Below are 15,665 nucleotides of genomic sequence, written 5' to 3'. Positions count from 1 at the left end.
ACATATCACAATCATATATACACAGGTTGCCTGTATGTACCTGACATGAAACACAGCTTTGTATTTCACATTTCCATTCAGGGGTCCATCACCAGCATTTATTATACCACTTCCAATACTGAATACAGCCAGAGATTGTTCACACACAAAAGGTATTGAGACAGAAAAGTCTTGCTGGCCATTACCACCACTAGGCAGATGATCACCTGCAGCAGCAACACGAGGAACAGGTGTTTCCCATCCCAAGGAAAGGCGCTTTGATTCACTTTCTGGACTGGACCTCTGCAATTTGGATGCAAAATGTGCTCCAAATCTGAACTGATCCAGGGATTGCTCCTACACAAGATGTGAGAGGTCAGAAAGCTGTTGCCAGGCTTTACTGTTGAGAAATAAATCTGGTCCAGGTAACTCAGCCTGCAAACTGCAGATTGAAATTCGGATTGAGCTCTGGGTGGGAGCCATGAGCTGCCAGCCTCTGCTTAACAAAGGACACAAAGACAGGTCCAGGTGATGACACTGAGAAACAGCAGGAGCCAGGGAAGTGGGTGGACACGGGGAGAGTGACAGGAGCCAAAGACTCATGAGGAAGAGCTGAGACTTTGCCGTGCTCGGACTGTGAGATACAGCCAGAGATTGTTCACACACAAAAGGTATTGAGACAGAAAAGTCTTGCTGGCCATTACCACCACTAGGCAGATGATCACCTGCAGCAGCAACACGAGGAACAGGTGTTTCCCATCCCAAGGAAAGGTGCTTTGATTCACTTTCTGGACTGGACCTCTGCAATTTGGATGCAAAATGTGCTCCAAATCTGAACTGATCCAGGGATTGCTCCTACACAAGATGTGAGAGGTCAGAAAGCTGTTGCCAGGCTTTACTGTTGAGAAATAAATCTGGTCCAGGTAACTCAGCCTGCAAACTGCAGATTGAAATTCGGATTGAGCTCTGGGTGGGAGCCATGAGCTGCCAGCCTCTGCTTAACAAAGGGCACAAAGACAGGTCCAGGTGATGACACTGAGAAACAGCAGGAGCCAGGGAAGTGGGTGGACACGGAGAGAGTGACAGGAGCCAAAGACTCATGAGGAAGAGCTGAAACTTTGCCGTGCTCGGAATGTGAAGGTGTAACAGCCTAGGGGTTCAAGGTCCCTCCCTGGAGGCACCACCTCGAGCTGTGTCTGTGTTCCTGCACCGCAAATAAATTGTTTTGTGGAACGAGACATGTGAGACTCTGCTGTGGGAAACCTGGCCTGACTGTGTGAGAGTGGGGAATGCAGGGACACCCTTCGGCTCATTTGAGCCCCCCACTGTGGAGGGGCTTCGGTTCCAGCGGTGAAAGTGTCTGACCTTTGTCAGTGTGACTGCCAGGGCGTGTCAGAATGGGAAGCTTCCTTAACATTTATCTCCCATGGGTAGCTTATAACCTGCACTTTAAATACGAGCGAAAGTTGCTCTCCTTCGCACGGAAACACAATTACTTTCTCCAGCGTGCCGTTGTCGGCTTGTCGCCCGCCGGGCCAGGCTCCCGGTCCGGCGGGGCAGCCCCGCGCTGCCCGCCCGCCTCACGCCGCCGCCCGCCCGGCGCTTCCCGCGGAAGGGGCCGGGCTGTGCCGGCGGAAGCGGCGCCGGGACTCATGGCGGCTCTGGCGCGGGCTCTGGTGAGTGAAGGGAGGAGGGAGGGGAGGAAGGAGGGGGGAGAGCTCTGGTGCTGAGGGGGCGAGCGGCGTGTGGAGCCGGGGTTGTCCCCGCGCCGCCGCTGTGGCGGCCTCCCCCCGCAGCCCGAGGGGTGTCAGCGGGGGCTGCTCCCGCTTCCCGCCCTGTGGCCTCGCCCCCGATGTCTGGCGGAGCAGCGGGGCGAGCTTTTCCCGCGGAGTTTGTGTTTGCAGACGGGTTAGTGAGGGGTTGGGGCGTGTTTAGGGAAGGGAACGGAGCTGGAGAAGGGGCTAGAGCATCAGGAGTGGCTGAGGGAGCTGGGCGAGCTCAGCCTGGAGAAAAGGCGGCTCAGAGGGCACCTTCTGGTTCTGTACAAACTCCCTGACAGGAGGGGTTCGGGCTCTGGTCCCAGGGAACAAGGATGAGAGGAAACAGCTTCAAATTATCCCAGAGGAGGTTCAGCTTGGACATCAGGAGGACTTTCTTCACTGGAAAGGTGGTCAGGCATTGAAACCTGCTGCCCAGGCAGGTGGTGGAGTCACCATCCCTGGAGGTGTTTAAGGGACTCTGTGCCATGGTCTAGTTGACATGATGGTGTTGCAGTCATAGTTTGAACTCGATGATCTCAGAGGTCTTTTCCAACTTAATTGATCCTGTGATTCTTTTGTGTGAGGGTTTGGGCTCCTGGTGGGAACGGGAGACAGATGCCCGCCAGTGGGACTCCTCTGCTGGGCTCCGTGTGTGCCCTGAGGGGTGGGCATTGCCCTTAGGGGACCTTTCCCTCTCACTGTGGAGCTGTTTGAAAGCAAGGGTAGTGTAAAGATTCCAATTCTCGTGTTATTGCTCAAGCACTGGCACCACTACAGGGCAGTGGTGGAGATACTATCCCTGGAAATGTTCAAACACTGTGGATGTGGCACTTGGTGACATGGTTTAGTAATGGTTGGACTTGATCACCTTAGAGGGCTTTTCCAGCCCTAGCAGTTCTGTGATTCAGATTGGGAGTCCTGTTTGGGGTCCTGTGAAAGTGTGAGTTTACAATGACTCCACTCCTTTCTTCTTTCCCATTCATCTGTGTGCATTTTTTCTTTCTATTAGCCTTTGAAGCATCTGTGGCAGAGTTCCTCCTTTTAGCATATTGTCCAGAAAACAGAATTTTGTACCTGGGTATGATCTTATATCACCACACAGGGTGGCCAGTTCTGCTAAGTGGGGACAGATGTCCCATAAACAGGAAAAGCCTTTAGTATGGGGGCAAATATCCAATTATGAAATTAGTCCCTCAGGTAGTCTGAGCTGATGGCTCAGGGTGTGGTTTCCCCAATCATGCTTCCCTGCCCTTTCAAAACTCAAGATGAGAGCAGCCAAGCACAAACCTGCCACGAGCAGCTCAAATGCAGTGACCTTGAGTTCCTGCTTTCTCCTCCCACCCCTGCCCTTTCTCTGTCCTTTGTCCTTGCTCTGTTGCCTGCCTTTTTCTTGGCCCCATGATCCGAGTGCTGGAGCAGCAGAACAGTGACAACAGGTTGTGCAGTTTGAAAGCATTAAAGAGACAATGGTCAGCAGGCAGGGAGGGGGGAGCCGGGCAGGAAGGGAGCAGGGAGAACAGTGGGGAAGCAGTGAGGCATCAGGAGGGCTCAGCTGTCTGTGGAGCCGCACCCCCAGGGCAGGGTTTGCAATGAAAACTGCTTCTGAAGGGGAAGAATTTGCCTCCTGGGCTTACCTGTCCCGGGGCAGCTCCTCAGCCAGCTGCTGCTGGCATTCATGTGGCAAAGTAAGCTGATTTGATTTTTCAGCCTGACCAGAAATGTTTCTCTTTAGAGAGGAGATGATGTAGTTACCTGCCATTTTTGTGATCTGAAGTATGCTCAGCTTCAGCTCAAGAGCTGCTCATCCCTGGCATTTCTCAGCATGTACTTCTTCATTAGAATTTAGTGGTTTCCTAATTGTATGAAAACTAGTCTTAAAACTTTCTGTATTTCTTCCTTCTACTGGAAATAAGGAAAATTTGGTTTTTGTCTGACTTTGAGCTCCTGGTGTATGATACAGCCCTGACATTTCAGCTCTGCTCCTTAATACTGGCATTATGATAAATCTGGCTTTTGCCCAAGACACCTTGATAAATAGCTTGTCTGCTACCTAAGACTTTCCGAAAGGTTGCCAAGAGGATTTAGAAGACTACTGATATTCTTTCATCTCTGTCTTGACAAGGCAGCTGTCTGCAGACTATTCCTGAGTAATCCTGTTCAGTTTAGGCTTGGTACATTTTCTTTCAGCCCAGGGGAGAAGCATAAGAAGCACTTGTAATTTGAAAGGAAGGCTGTGTTCTGGAGAGTGATGCTGGCTTAGAGAAAATTCCTTAGCTCCTCATATTCCCTGCTATCTCCTGGTGTCTGTTTTCTTTATTACTGGATTGTTTATCAAATCAGCTTTTAAGTGTGCTTATGCTTTTTTGTTTTCATATGTCTCTGTCCAGTTTTGTTGCATTTGTGCTTTTCAGCAGTTCCAAACCTCAGTATGTTCAAGCTCTAAGCCATATTCCAACCTGGGCATATTAATGAGAAAAAGCCTCAAAAAATTTTTGTCAGATCCTTGGAATCTTGTTGTAATTGTTCACAAAAAAAAGGTTACTTCTTTCTCACTGAAGTGTTTATTAAACTGTTTGGGCCAGAACAGTAGATTATCTCAAAAAGTAGTTATTGGGACTCAGCTGAAATGGGTTTTGGATAGAAATGTATCATTTTCATCATTTCACTTGCTGATGGTGATGTTAGGTGCAAAGATCAGAAGCCTGAGTAGTCTTGCTGCAGTAGAAGTGGGAAGGTGTAGTAGCAGTGAACACTAACCATGTTTGTCATGGGACAGCATCTCTCCCTTTGCAGTGTTTAAAATGCCAAATCAGTTCCCTGAATGAATTCAAAGTGCAGCTCTGGAGTTGAGGGACAGCCTGCGAGGCCGATGGCCACGCCTGAGGGACAGCAGTGACTGTGCAGGTCACAGGAGTGGGACAGGAACTCGGGGTGGTTTGTGTTGGTTCCTCTTGTCTCTGGGCAGATCTGCTGCTCTTGTGGCTGTCCTTTCACTGAGCACCCCCAGGGACAGTCTGACTGCCCCCCACCAGGTGTTAATACAGATTCATAAGATTTTCCTGAAGTCTTGTTTCGCAAAACTAATTCTCTGCTCATACATTGGATGCTTCAGTTTCTTAATCATCTTTGTGGCCAACCAAAAATGAAGCTATTTTTATTAGAAAATGGCATCTTTAGACATTATTTCCAGTGTTAATGTAGTGCTTGCATGAAGGAGGCAAATATTGTACTAACTTGAATATTGCAGAAGGTGAAAGGTGCAAAGAAGGTGCAGGCAAAAAAAGCTTCACCTCTTCTTTGTATTGCTGACATTTTCATGACAGAAAATAATGATCTTCACTGAAATTTATTGGGACAATATGTGCTTTTGGAATAAGAAAATTCTTAGCTGTGCCTGAGTAAAGTAAGAGAAAGATGCATAAAAGCTGAGTTGGATGAGGGCTTTTTAGAGCTTATTCAGTCAATTGAAGAATGCTTCTTAAGCATTTGAATTTATTGTATAGACAGAGGAGTTGTGGTGTGGTTTTATGATGTAGACAGCCCACCATTTCCTTCCATTCATCTGTTTCTGCCATCAGACTTGGGTTGGATACTTGTACTGGAAGGCAAAATATTTTCATAATCAAAATTTATACTCTTGTCAAGCACAAGTTGGGAGTTGAATCTGAGGATTGTTAGCATCATGGAATATCCTGAGCTGGAAGGGACCACAAGGATCATTGAGTCCGGTGCCCAACCCTGCACAAACACCTCAACAATCCCACCCTGTTCCTGAGAGCGTTGTCCCAATGCTCCTGGAGCTCTGGCAGCCTTGGGGCCGTGCCCATTCCCTGGGGAGCCTGGGCAGTGCCAGCACCTCCGGGGAAGAACCTTTCCCTGATACCCAACCTAAACCCTTCCCCCTGCCCCCCCGGCACAGCTCCATGTTATTTTAGTCGTATGAATGAATAAAACCTGTGAGAGCAGAGGGACAGTTACACTAGTTCTGCACATGTGTCCTTTCCTTCATTGCTCATCTCCTCGTTGCAGAGCTGCCAGGCTGGAGTGACCCAGTGGATACCAGGGTGCCGTGGATTGCTGCAGACCGCTGCAGTCCCTGGCCTCTGTAGGCGGATGCTCTGCAGTGTTTTCCAGGTAAGACATCACAGCATGTTAAAGTGTCTGAAAAATGGAATGATCTTAAATTACCAAGAAAAAGTAAGGATTTTTCAATAAAGAAGCTTCCAAAAGTGATGTCTTCACTGTGTATTGTGGAAATACCAAGGCAACTCTAGAGCTCTCTGCTGCTGCAAGAGGGAGCTCCCACTCTTGTTACATGTCCAGGTGTCTTTTAATAGATCCAAATTATCTGTCATGAGAAGACAAAATGCAGAAGTCCAAATGGAGGTGTTACTTTTCCAAACGAGCTATTATAAGCCAGCCATGTTTGCATGCTGTTTCCAGCATTTTGTTTTAGAGAACACTTTATTTTATAGAACATCTCCACTGTACAGTGGCCTTGGACTTCCTAGTACTGGTGGATGTTTACCTTGCACAGCATATTTAATGTTGTTCTGGTGGAAGCTTTGCAGTTCGGTTCACTGTTGTAGGACAGCCAGCATAGTGCCAGAGTGTCTCTGTCCAGAGCAAATAAACTAGAGCATCAAGTAATATCAGTTAATGATGAAGGGGTGAAAAATGTGTAGAAAATGGGAATAGGTGCTAACCCTACTATTAAAGCACCAGTTCGCACCAGTAGCACGTGATGTTGGGACTAGACATGGAAATGGGTGGTTGTGAAATTATTAATGAAGCTGGGCTTACTCTACAGTCAGTACACATCTGGGGATGACTGCTCTGAACAGCATATTTACTCTGTATTAATTGATAAATAAGGTACTGCTAAGTTGGCTGTGCTGGGAGACTGTGAGAGTGTTCTGTTCAGTGTGCAGTTTCTTTCCTGAGGAGCCCACTTGCTCCTGCCTAAGAGTTTTTTTGTTGTGCACTAGATCAGTGGTTGAAGTCGTAGGGGCTGTAGTGGTAGCTTTTACACTGCAATTTATGTTTTCTCAAGTCTTGGCCACAAAAACAACTGAACAGGCTATAAAGTTGTAGATAAAAATAGCCATTTGTCTGTGAAGTCAGAAAAAGCAATTATTCTTTATTCAGAGACAAACCCCATAATTAGAAGTAGGGTGAGGGTCAAAGCAGAGAGGCTGTGGCTTTTGAGTACAGTGTTCTACCAGTACATTCCATCAGTACATTTATGGGACATTGGAAAATGTGGTGTGGAGCATTAAGCATAGGCAGTCATTTTGTTTGTAACAGTTTTTATAATAAATTTGTGCTATTTGTGATGTAGAGTTTTTCAGGATTAGCCAGAATTAATTGACTTGAAAGCAAACTACAGGTGGTTGATGTAAAGTTAAGTCAGTGGTCTCTGGTTAATTGTTTTTTTTTTACTTTTATTTCTACTAGAGACACAAGGCTGGCACCTTCCAACTCTCTAAATTCTGTGGTGGATTGATTCAAGCCAATGGAGCCATCACACAGCAAAACAGATCCTTTTACAATACGAATAAGGTGAGAAGAGTTGGAAAGTTTTGTTGTTGTGCTAGGGATTCTAGGGATTCTGCAGAGACAAGGAGGCAAAACACTTCTCAGAAAACATAGGAGAGGGTTCAACCTTTCTCTAAGATATTTTGGTGTAATGTGAACAATGGGTGTGGTAATTGGAGAAGGAATTCTGTTCCTTTCAGTTGGATTATCAGGGTGAAGGTTCATTGACCAGGCTGAGGGCTTCCTTCCAGTGAGAAAAGAAATTAAGTCAAGGTGTCACATCTTAGAAGTGACAAGATGTTTCCTTATTCTTTAGTTTGGGAATAATGTGTGGTGACAGATTTGCTATCTTCTAAACACTGAAAATTGTCATGCAGTCTATTAATTGTAGCTAATTATTGTGTAATTATTTACTGTTCATCTGTACTGTTTTGTTAATCTGTGGTCTATGTGTCTTGTACATGTATTGTCTTTTGTCTTGGAGTAGAAGTTTTCTGAGGCGTGAATCAACTCCACAGGATCATTTTACCACTTAAACTAAGGGTGTTAGCATCTCTCAAGTAATAAATATCCTCATATCTTGTTAATCCAGTGTGAAGAAATTGGCAAAATGCATGAGAGGTGGGATGACAGAAAGAAAAAGAGTTAGGGACTGATGGGTAAAACTTCCATGAAAAGAGTAATCCCAGTTTGCTATCTAGCTAATAGTGCATTTTGCTGGTGTGGAATTAGAGGTACATACTAAGAAGGATTTTAAATTGTTTATTTTGACATGGATAGAAAAAATGAAGTAAAATCAGAAGTGTGCAAGGGAAGAGCCCCTGCCTGGTCTTTGCATTTAGTTTTCAACTAGGGGTTTTTCCTTCTTATAGTCAATTTTTCAGTGTTTTTCAGCTGTTAAGATAAACCAAACGTTTTGCAGATAGGGATTGAAGCATATACAAAGGGTTTGCACAATTTATCATGGCCAGAGCTAAAGTTGTTATCCAGACTCCCAAAGATGGTGCATGCCCTTAATCCCCATTCCTGCCTGCACTGCTCTGAGCCCTGCACAGGCAGCACTTACAGAGCAGATCTGGGAGAGCGTGGCTGACAAGACAGTACCTCAAACAAACCAGGAGTGCCATGATGATCTTCAAGGCACGACTCAAGATTTGCTTTTGGTGTATTGAAAAGGGCAAGGGGAGGGGTACAAGGGCTGAAAGATGGATGGGGAAACTTCCCAGTTAAAATAGCCATGGTGTAAGAAGCCAGGTAGGATTTATGACCAGAGAGGAAGCAGTTTACAACACTGTAGGTTTGAGGTGGGTTTTTGCACTGCAACTTCATTATTTTGAATAGAGAAGTACTTACTCATCTTTGAAATGTGAACTTGACTATGCAGTCCTGCTGGGAAAGTGGTTTGGAATTAATGGTGAGCTCCAGATGTTTCAGTTTATGTTTGGTGTCAAAATTAAAATGATTGTTTGCTTTAAACACTGCCTTTCAGGTATTGAGCAGGAAAGGCAGCCTGAGGTAGGCTTATGTCCCTTGCACAGTGTCTTCATGAGCTTGTTTTGAGTGAATTATAAAATACATTTTTAAAGTTCTCTCTCTCTCTCTCTCTCTCTCTATTGTGGTTTTAGCCCATCTGGCAACTAAGCACCACACAGTTTCCCCTGTCCTCACCCCAGTGTTTTCTAGATCTGATTTTACAGATGCTTATAGGATTGTTTAATTGCATTTGTCTGCAGTCCTGGCATTGATAGGATCAGCTTCAGGCCTCTATCCACAGGTTGAACCAAGCACTCTCTGCTTAAATCCCTTCACCACCTTTTGAGCTAGTCCATGCTGCCTTGCAGAATGAAGCAAGAAACATGGCATTTCCTAGAAAAACCTGCTTGTTGGTTAGCCATTGTTTTAGTGATGAGCTAAATTGAGACGAGATGAATTTTGGTTTTTAACTTTCTCTGCATAATGAAAAACTTGTACAGAGAGAGACTTCGTATGCATTTATAGATAGATAAGAGGCATGTAGTGAAGTTCTGCCTGGGTTCTCTAGAGGTTCAGTGTGATTTGAATTCCTGTGGAAGAGATGAATGTTGATTTAGTGAGCCTGGCAGTGCTTATTGTACACAAGCTCTGCCTTGAGCAGTTCCTATCATTGCCTGGCTGGAGGGGGATTATGGAGTTATTATGATGGAAGGTTAGGAGCCATTTGTAGTGTAGCAGGGAATATTGCACTGCATAATCCCGATGAGAAGGTACTAAAAACTGGTTTAAATATCCATGTACGTGTCAGGGGAATCACTGGGTCCATCACGTGTGGCAGAGGGTGGGATGTGCCCCTGCAGACTTTGGTAAGAGGGGATGTGGTGAACAGGTTTAATGAGCACCATTCAGAGGAGGAGCTGAGTATCACAGGAGGTCCTGGGCAGTGTTATACTGTCTGGGAGGTTGACAGATATTAAAATGATGCTGGGTGTGTTTCTCCCCATTTACCTGATCACTGGGCATGGCAGGATTCAAGGCCTTGACAGCTATCTATGGAGAGTGCACAAGTGCAGAGTGTTTTATCTCAAATGCTCAGGCTTGTCTTGTGTGTGGTTATACACAGGGATGGATTCTGTCTTGGAGCTATAATTTTGTCATCTTTACAGTTAGTTTTTAGTTAATTATAGCAACTTGTGCAGAGTATGGATCTGTATTTTAATCTGTATCTTAATATGCATTTACTTACCATTCATGCCATTTCAAAAACTACTATATAAGTGCTAGGAAGCCTATAAAGAATGATCAGAAAGGGGAAAAGCTTTCAATATGAGAATAGCCTGTTTTAGGACGCTTCTAAACTAAGGAATGTATGTATGATACTGGCCTATAAAAGTTACTGAAAAGTGGGATAGGAAATGGTTGTTTGCAGGTTCTTATGGGAAAATTGAAAGCATCCAAGAATCATAGAATACTTTGGGTTGGAGGGGACTTTTAAAGGTCATCTAGTCCAAATTACAAGGTTGGATTTTAAAAAGGCACAAGGGATTTTTTTAAACATGATTAAACTGTGAAGCCCAACATACCACGACTTTGTGTTAGTGAGGTTGAATAGTTTCAAACGCCAGGATGCTGAAGGTGTAGCCAGTTGGAGCTGACAAAAAATGAGTAGATACATTTTCTTGTGCAGGAGCGTCTGTCAGAAGCTGGGCAGGTACATCCCAGAAGGCTGTGTGTGAGTGTGCTGTATTTCTCTGCTTTTGTGTCATCCCCAAGAGTCTGCTCCTGATCCTTGCTGGAGCTGGCATCCTGGTCTCATTACTTTCACACATTATAATGGCTCTCAGCTCTATTTCCTCAAATCATGTATAGGAGGTTCCTGTGAAATAGATGGGCTAATAGTAATTTGTTAATAGCTAAAAGTCTATACTGCATAGTTAATTCATGGAAATTACTTGCTGGAGTGCCAGTGGTGATTACAGCTGGCTGATGGCTGCTGCTGGGGTGCTTAGAGGCAGAATGCCATTAAGTTTTCTTACCAGTTGTGCTGCTTTGGGCTGGGGGAGAGTAAATTTTCTTCCTAGTAGCTGGTATCGGCTGTGGTTTGGATTTGTGCTGGACATAGCCCTGATATCCCAGGCATGTTTTAGTTACTGAGCAGGGCTGACAGAAGGCTGAGGCCTTTCCTGCTCCTCTCCCTACCAGTGGAGTAGCTGGGGGTGCATGAGGAATTGCAGGGTCACAGCAGGGACACAGTGGGGACAGCTGATCCCAGGTCACCCCAGGGACAGTCCAGACCATCCAGCATCATTCTCACATATAAAGCTTGGGAAGAAGGAGGAAGTGTGGGACATTGATGTGATGTGACTCTGATGGAGCCCAGCTGTCCTGGGGATGGCTTAGCACCTGCCTGCGCTGGGGAAGTGGGGGATGAATTCCTCCTTTGGCTTTGCTTGTGTCTCTGGCTTTTGTTTTACTGCCCTTGCCTCAATTTTCTCACTTTTACCCTCTGAATTTTCTCCCCTATCCCCACCTATCCACTGGGCTAAAGCCACAGCATCAGCCCAGGGGTGTTTAAGGTGTATAGTGAGTCTGGAAGAGAATATTTATCTTCATGTTTGCAGACACTGCAAATTATTGCTAAGTACTTTGCTGAACTGCATTTTCTGCAAGTACTCTGATGAACTGTAAGGGGAATAAGAGTCTGGGGGAGCTCTTTGGTAAGAGTGGTGGGTTCATGTATCTTCATTGGTTTTAAAACAGAGCTGATTGGTTTGTATAATGTGTAATTACTGTAGAATGCCTGTGAGAGGAAGAGAGGGAATGTGAAAGGTTAGCTTTATTTACTCTGTTTCTGTGATTTGTTTGCTCATCTTATCTGCAAAAGACTTAAGCCCTAGTAAAGACACCTAGAATGAATATGGGAGTCTAGGATAGGAGCCATATTTTGGAAAGCAGGTTTCTGTAAGTATTTGAATGTGAGCTTCCAATGGGATGCTATTATCACAATGGTTATGCAATATTTGTATTCATAAACAGAGGAATGGCACTTATGAAAACCAGTGGCATATTTTCAGAGGAGATCTAAACAATGTTTTGTTTTGAACAAAGAAAGCAGTCAAAAAAGCCCTGAAATTCTCTTTTAAATTTGTAACTTTGCTAACTAAAATGTATCAGATTTAAGTGCTGAGACTGAAATATGTGCTATTTCAATTTTACAGCATCTTTCTGCAAAAGATTCCTTACTGTCATCTGAAGAAAAAGTGGGTGCTTTTACAAGGATACTAGAAGCAATGGGGTTCACAGGACCACTCAAGTACAACAGATGGGTAAAGCAGTAATTTAATAATTCTTTTGTTTGTTTCATAGTTCTAAAAAGCAGACCAAACACCCTCCACTTTTTTTTTTCTTATGCTATGAGCAGTACTTAATGGATAAGTTTTAATATAAATTCCTGTTTTCTGGTGTAAGGAATTAATCCAGATCTTGAACCTCCATTATATATTGCCATCATTGACATATGCAAGAGTACTGTATTTGGTAGAGTCTAAATCCTTCTTGAATTTCTTCAGCTATCTAATTTTCACTTCATTTGTGCACCAAAGAACAGAGTAAGAGCCTTACCAGGAGGGTCTGCTAGGCAGGCAGTGGTGAGATATGGTGTGGTTGCTGTTCAAATCACTGTTCAGTGGTAGCTGACCAAGGCAGAGTGACAAATAGGTCCTGCTCTTTGTCCTTTTCTTTTTAAATAGCCCATTCATAAAATGGTTGTTAACACTGACTAAGTGAGAGCGGCTCTGTGAGAGATGCTTTTGGTTCCTTATGTGGAAAAAAAAATGAAATTCATAATTTCTTTACTCTGAACTAAGGAAGAGTACAAAAGAATGAGAGGAGAAGGTGGCTTGAAAGAAGGACTGAGCTCAATTGTGTTGAAATTAAAACCAGTTATTTAAATAAAAAGATTAAAAATAATGGAAGTTTTAAGCTTTGAATAGTTGCAAGGCAGAGTGCACCTCTTCAGAGACTGATCTGAAACTGTTGCTGATTGCATGATTCTCCTTAGAATGTGTAAAGCAAAGATAAATGATTTTTAACAGGCTTAGTTATTTTGGTTAAAATCAGTTGCTCTAATCAGGTGATGCTAAACCTCTTGAGAGTGTAGTTTCTCTCCCATGTGCTTGTGTACATATTGTTGTAATAAAGATTCTTGTTAGCTCTAAGTGTTGATTTCAGAGTTCTCCTTAATTGCTGCTCTTTACTGCCTGCTTTTGGCTAAGGATCCTGGGTTGGGAGAGAGTTATTTTGTGGTTAGAGCCCAAGAGACCTGAGTTCATTTTTGGCCTTGCCTGTGCTCTCTAGGAGATCTTTGGGAAGTTTCTTAATATTTCTCTTGCTATTTTTCGTTTTATTCTCCCTTCCCCCACACTTCTCCTACACCCTAAAACTTCCATGATTAAATTTCATCAGTTTCTCCTTTGTTACTTGCATTATTTAAGGGCTGGATTGCAGGGACTGTTTTTTACAATATGTTTTTAATGTCTAGTAATGCCTGCTCTGGGGCAATGAGTCTCACCAGGGAGATCTCTGCTCACAGGCCAGGCAGTGTTTCCTTTAAAAGGGAAACCTTCAGAACTCCTGTAAGCAATGTAAATCATTTTACTTCAAGAAGTTTAGATGTATGTTTGATTTTTGACAGAAGCCTGAGATTACTGAATAAGAAAAATAATGGGCTTCTGTGTTTCCTCAGCAATCAGTTGCAATTTTTTTATTTTCCTTTTGGCTGGAGGAGACACAAATAATTACTTTGGTGATTTGAGCTGCCATTTAGCAGGCAAGGTGCTCATCCCTGCAGTATGGTGGGCACTGAGATCATCAATGGTATATGTTGCTAGAAAAAAACAAATAACCAAATCAGAGCAATCCAAACCCAGTCCTATTTCTCTTTAAGATTTTTGCTATTAGTTATTGTGCTTCTTGAAGCTTCAGCACATGTGTCTGTGTTCTAGATGATGCACTGGAGGTGTTTTGGGTGCAGTGGCAGGCTGGGAACAAAATGAGAAGTGCCAAAGCACCTCATGTTGTTCATCATTTGGGATTCCTTTCTCACTTTTATAATCAGCCAAATGTCACTTTTCTAGAAAAAATAGGCTATTTTTAGGACATGTCTGGTATGTGACTTCTTTAATATTTAAAACTTAAATTACACAAAACACTCTTAGTGGTATACATCACTTAAATTTATTGGAGGAAATCAGGAGTTGTGAATTGGGATCTTCAGAGACTGTAAGGAAAGCTATTCAATTTATATTTTCTGTAATTATATCAAGTATTTTAACACACTAGATTTGGGAGGATATTCAGGAAGACATTTAATTTTTTTTTCCTTCAAGGCAAAATTAATTATACTCATGCCATTACTGGCATATCTAATAGTTTAATGTGCTCCTGAAAATCTCAAGTGATGGCGATTCTCAAAAGAAGTGTTTTCAGAAAATGGCGGTGTGGGACAAAGGGACATTGTTCACGGTGTTCAGGGACAAAGCCAGCAGTGTTCAGCAGCTCTGGTGATGAATGCTTCAAGTGTTGTCTCTTCTTTTTGTTCAGAAGCTGAAGGTGGCGGCGCTGCGCATGTACACGTGCTGTGTGGAGAAAACTGACTACGAGGAGTTCTTTAATAGTAAGTGCTGGACTGGTGGTGTGTGAGCTGCTGCCCTGGTAAGGGAACACACTGTGGAATTACATCACTGGATATATTTGTGATGATAAATGCAACAGCAAAAAGACTTGCCAGAGGTTACCAGGGCATAGTCAGCTGGAAGGGGACTGTACTGCAGCATTCCATTAAGCTCTGGAGAGACAGGGGTACAAGGGCAGACCCTGGAGTCTGGCATTGTTGCATTTTCCCTGATGCAGCGGGAAGCAGGAGTGGGATGGGAAGAACTAGGAATATCCTGGACTTCAAGGGATATTGCCATTTTTTATTATCAGGGGCGGGATAAACTAAGAATCTAAATATCCCCTCCCTTTTTATGGTGGTCAGATGGTCTCTGTGTCTTACCCTGTGCCATCCTCAGTACAACTGGGATGCAGGTAAGGGAATGACCCCCATCCACTAATGCACAACTTTGTAATGATACAAGGTCAGTTAGATCACAGGGATCACCTGTCTATATCATGGCTGTGGCAGGCTTGGGTACAACTTAAGAGACTTTCTGCATTTTTTACTGACCCTGACAGCATTAAATCAAGACACATCTCTTGACTGGGTAGAGAGTATGACTAGAACAGAGATACAAGTCCCTCCTATAAGTATATATTAGTGGCTTGGATTGGGATGTGTTTTTTTGATGTTGTACACAGTGGTTTTTAGCTATAAGCTAAAAAATGTGTTGCAGCTTTGAACAGTTTCAAATCTGGCTGGTGAAGGGGGAAGATTGAGACTTACGTAAGCTGCAATAGTATTTTTTTCTTATGTGAATTATTTCCCATGTCAGTGTGATTTAGCTGGTAGTAAACCCATTAGCTGGATCTGGCCTGGATTCCTGAGCTACCAGATGCTTTCTTAGAGCACGGGTTGGGGCTGCTGCTTCATGAGAGATCAGCTGAAGTAACACCTTCATCCAGTGCAGAGCTTAGTGAGGGTGGTTTATTACATGCTGTTGCTACTGCAAAATTTTCAAGAGTTTTTCAGAAGATTTTCCAAGCCTGTGATGTGGTTTTGGCGGTTGCAGGAGCAGAACTCTGTAACCAGCAGGATTCATCACTAGTGATCAAAACTTGAGAGCCTCATTTTGCCTGTGCACACCCTCTCCCAGCTGAGTCCCCTCCCAGGCTTGCTCAGATAGGGTCTGCTCTGTTTGTGCTATTTACCTCTCAGACAAGGGTTTTGCTGTCTTTAACTGGTGTTTCACTATCCCT

The 15,665-nt window shown here is 43.9% G+C and overlaps 1 protein-coding gene across 2 annotated transcripts in view; it reads left to right on the top strand.

Annotated features, from left to right (window-relative positions):
• Window positions 1–1,581: 1,581 nt before the first annotated feature.
• The window catches only part of LOC120503121 (ubiquinol-cytochrome-c reductase complex assembly factor 1), a 47,535-nt gene continuing 33,451 nt past the window's right edge, over window positions 1,582–15,665 (top strand). The window contains exons 1-5 of one of the 2 annotated variants that reach the window (XM_039711291.1): window positions 1,584–1,655; window positions 5,769–5,873; window positions 7,197–7,301; window positions 11,969–12,076; window positions 14,352–14,424. In XM_039711291.1, the coding sequence (XP_039567225.1) occupies window positions 1,632–1,655; window positions 5,769–5,873; window positions 7,197–7,301; window positions 11,969–12,076; window positions 14,352–14,424 (415 nt within the window). In that variant the 5' untranslated portion in view covers window positions 1,584–1,631. Of the gene's footprint in view, window positions 1,656–5,768; window positions 5,874–7,196; window positions 7,302–11,968; window positions 12,077–14,351; window positions 14,425–15,665 lie in introns of both variants that reach the window. The other variant, XM_039711292.1, reaches the window with a different exon arrangement.

Source organism: Passer montanus, unplaced genomic scaffold (assembly GCF_014805655.1).
Source record: "Passer montanus isolate IOZ18808 unplaced genomic scaffold, ASM1480565v1 scaffold249, whole genome shotgun sequence".
NCBI classification, from domain to species: Eukaryota; Metazoa; Chordata; class Aves; order Passeriformes; family Passeridae; genus Passer; species Passer montanus.
This window is presented reverse-complemented; position numbering and strand designations above follow the sequence as displayed.